General features: G+C 40.3%; 1 protein-coding gene across 5 annotated transcripts in view; it reads right to left on the reverse strand.

The window, feature by feature from the left end:
• Positions 1-476: 476 nt before the first annotated feature.
• LOC108248836 overlaps positions 477-3979 on the reverse strand; it is a 16154-nt gene continuing 12651 nt past the window's right edge. For 4 of the 5 annotated variants that reach the window (XM_025011007.2, XM_017437847.3, XM_017437848.3 and 1 more), the window contains 4 exons: positions 2539-2790; positions 2099-2389; positions 1687-1793; positions 477-1487 (listed from right to left, as the gene is read on the reverse strand). In XM_025011007.2, coding sequence (XP_024866775.1) covers positions 1419-1487; positions 1687-1793; positions 2099-2389; positions 2539-2790 — 719 coding nt within the window. In that variant the 3' untranslated portion in view covers positions 477-1418. The remainder of the gene's footprint in view (positions 1488-1686; positions 1794-2098; positions 2390-2538; positions 2791-3979) is intronic. The other variant, XR_003040346.2, reaches the window with a different exon arrangement.

A 3979-nucleotide genomic window follows, 5' to 3' on the forward strand; every position in this document is an offset into this window, starting at 1 on the left:
TTTTTTTTTTTTTTTTTTTTTACTAAAATCAATAAAAAACTATAAATTTTAACATATAAACCAAAAATACTTACTAGTTTTGTAAGATAATTACCAACAAACATTGAAATTATCAAAAGGTGCTTTATTTGAGAACTTTGATAGCTTATAAACTGACATTCATGACCATTTCTGGATTGTGCCGACACAAAGTGTTTGTCGATGCGTTTATGTTCAATGATTACACTGCAGGACGTGCAAAACAGCTTCCCCCCACTGTTGTGCAGCTGGGGAGGCCGCTAACTCAGCGGAGCGCGAATATCCAATATCCAACTTTAAACTAACTTCACTGCGGTGTTTTGCTGAAATCTTTGTGGGCAAATGTGAAGCATTAGCGCACATTTTGGCTTCGGTTGCTGCTCCTGCATGCTCCCGGCATTCTGATGTTAACAGGATGTGACGTCACATCTCTTCTTCGTGAGTTATTTGGGGTTATTTTTGTTAAAGTTGCGGTGTTTTGGGCAAAGTTGCAATTTCGCGGGGTTTGCTTGATTTTGCGTTATTAGTTGCGATCACAACATCGCAAAATCCTGGAGGGTCTGATATATAATTTATTTACAGGGACTAACTGGTGTAGCTACTAGACGATAAACTTTATCATTATACACCTAAAGACAGTAAGTGTATTATATTTTTTCATTCTTGTGTTTTCCAGCACTCTTTAGTGTTGTTTTCAACTGACTGAGCAGTGGTTAGAGCAGTCGTCTCCTAGTGAGAGGATTGTAGGATCACTTCCCAGCCTTTCTGTGTGTAGTTTGCATCTTCTCCCTGTGCATATGGATGTACTTCTTCTTAGGTGTGAGTGTGAATGGTTGTTTAAATCATTTGTCTCTATCTGTCCCTGTGATGGACTTGTGACCTGTTCAGTGTGTCTTGCACAGTGACTCCTGGAGATAGGCACCAGCTCCCTGCAATTCCAATTGAAGAAGTCGGCTAAAGAAAATGGATGGACTGAAACTACTTTGATTGGAGAAGGGATGTCAGTTTCAAAAATACTTCAGTTCAAATTAAATGTTGTAGCTCATAATCCTGGTTTTGTTAAAGAGTTGTTATAGATGCTGATGGCTGTGGACAGGAAGGATCTCCTGTAGCAGTCTGTCCCGATGTGTCCTTGATTCTGGTGTCCTCAAAGAGTCCCACCAGGTAAGCCACGCTGGCCTCCTGCAGGGCCATGATGGCCAAGCTCTGGAAGTGCAGGTCGGTCTTGAAGTTGTGGGTGATCTCCCAGACCAGGTGCTGGAAGGGCAGCTTCCTGATGAGCAGCTTGGTGGACTTCTGGTAGTGGTGGATTTCCCTGAGAGCCAAGGTACCAGGCCTGTAGAGGTGAGGCTTCTTCACTCCACCTGTGGCCTGAGTGCTCTTGCGGGAGGCTTTGGTGGCTAGCTGCTTCCTGGGAGCTTCTCCTCCGGTGAAACTTCAGTCGAGACAGGTTTAAACTTCTGGCAAAACTAAGAACAGTTTGAAAATTATTATGCACCCTCTTAAGATTATTAGTCATTCAACTGTCTTTATATTCAAGGTAAATTATTATTATTAAGAAAAAATTATTCTTACTAATCAGTCATTTATGTTTAAGTCATGCAATCAATTTAACAAATGAACAGTCTCATATGTCAAAAATAATTAACTTTCCCTAATTTTTTTTACCTTTATTACCCCCTTCTTCCATAATGCTACAATTATTGCAAGCAAAATTATTGTAGGAATCACCACTGCTGCAGCAATAATTGCAGGTTTGTTTTGTCCATCTGCAACTGAAAAAAAAAAGAAAATTAGAAAAAATAAACTTGTTTTAAATATTTGCATTGATGCTCTATACTTGACATGTTAGTTCAGAGTTTATACACACAAAAAAACCCAACAACAATTGAATCTACAGGTTTTGCGTTGTGATGGACTGCTTGAGCTGCTTTTAAGAATTGCTGACAGAAATAAATGACAGTAGACATAAAAAAGCAAGTTGAAAAGTAATCTATGAATGGAATGGTATGTGGTGGTGTTGTTAGTGAGACAAACAGAACTACTTCAGAAGACTTCCCTGAACCTTCTGGTCACTTACTTTCTATATTATGAAGAATTGTGTCTTTTAAGAACGTTTCCTCAGCATCATTGAGTTCACAAGTGTAGATTCCATCCTGAGCTGGAGATAAGTCTTGCAATGTGAGGCTCCCAGTCTTTGACACAGTCTTCACATACTTGTCCCATTTCTTTGAAGGTTTGTAAAGATCTTCAGGTTGGCTTCTTGTCAGAATCACCTGACTCTTGTTGAATCTCCAAATGAGAGACTTTGGGCTGGTGTCTGAGGCCTGGCAGTCAATTGTCATTTCAGTGTCTGCACTGTTCATAAAGGCTGAAAATAAACAACACGACAGCATATACAAACATCAACAAAATGTGTTTTAAATGCATCAAAATCTTAACATTTTTCCCAACAAAAAAGGAACATCCCCTATTAAAGGCATTAACATACACACCAGGTATAAACCTTTTGCGACTAACCTTGTTTAAACAAAATTACTTTTTTCTTGCTTTTGCCTGTGTCAACGGTGCAGCTGTAATCTAAATCAGAGTCACCATCTGAGAGTGTCATAGAACTGCTGATGTTGTAAAGCCCTTCTTCGGTCCGGTCTATGGTTGGTGCAGGGAATGAAGGACTGAGTTGCCAGATGAGAACAGGTTCTGGGTACATTCCTTCAGATCTGCATGTGATCTTATTGTTTGTCTTCTCTATCTTGACTGTCTGGACAGGAGCTGCAACCAAACATGTTTAATTTAGTACACAGTTGTTTTAATGATACTGCTCATCATTGACTATTTATTTATTTGTCAGGGACAATTCAATCAGAACTCTGGAACAGAGGAATATCTTATGGATGTGTTACACAAAGAATGTCAAGCTAATTTGCAATCCTTGTCCTTGGCTAGGCTTTCCTCCCTCCCAATACGTTGCATGAAAATAGTAATAATAACTACAAGCACTCAGAGCGCGTAAACAGGCATCATCTTTGACCCATGAGTTGTCCAGCTGTGAAGTTTAACATCCCCCACTGAAGGCATTAACACACACACCAGGTGCAGACAGCTGCAGAGTTAAAACACAGGAGGATCTGTGATTTTGATCATTGACCTTGAACTTTGACCAGATCACCACCAAAATTTAACCATTTGATCCTTGTACCATGTTTAATATTTCCTCAAAATTTAATGAAAATCTGTTCATAACTTTTTGAGTAATCTTGTACACAGACCAGGGGCGCCGTATAGGGGGGAAAGGTTAGGACGATTCCAAGGGCCCATGACCGACAGAACCTTCTTTTTTTTTTTTTAAGACAGTGTCTTAGTAAATAATATTAAGTATCTATGTTCCTTGCCGTTCTTTGGAGCTAGAAGACATTTTTACCATTCCATGATGTCCAAAAAGCAAACGTCTATTTCTAAAGACCCCCGCTACATACACACACACACCCCACCGCCCCCCCTCGCACAATATGGTTTGTTCCTGCTTTAATTAGCGTGCACTTGCCAATATGATGTTTAATAGCTGCCAGTAAGTAGTAGCGACAACGAATGACAGAAACAACCATGCTCCCTAGAAAAAAGGTAAAGTCAGGCTTCCAAAAGAGGAAAGAGAGAAAAGAAAGAGAAGAAAGACAGAAGAAAGGGTGTCAACCTGTTACCCACTTTTTCTCGAAGAGAGCTAATTATCAACCTAATTAGCTCAGCTTGTCACAGCTCCATCTGTTCCTGCCACGTCTCTTGTCTCATGTCATGCCACAGCCACTTAACTTCCCACTCCCAGTTTCTAGCCACGCCTTAGTTTCCATGACCACGCCATCAGTCTCATCTGTTTCACCTGTTCCTGTCACTACATATACTCACAGCTCCCAGTACTCAAGTGCCAGATTATTGAAAGCCTTACAGCGAGTAAATGTCCAGCGTT

Source organism: Kryptolebias marmoratus, linkage group LG21, assembly GCF_001649575.2.
Source record: "Kryptolebias marmoratus isolate JLee-2015 linkage group LG21, ASM164957v2, whole genome shotgun sequence".
NCBI classification, from domain to species: domain Eukaryota; kingdom Metazoa; phylum Chordata; class Actinopteri; order Cyprinodontiformes; family Rivulidae; genus Kryptolebias; species Kryptolebias marmoratus.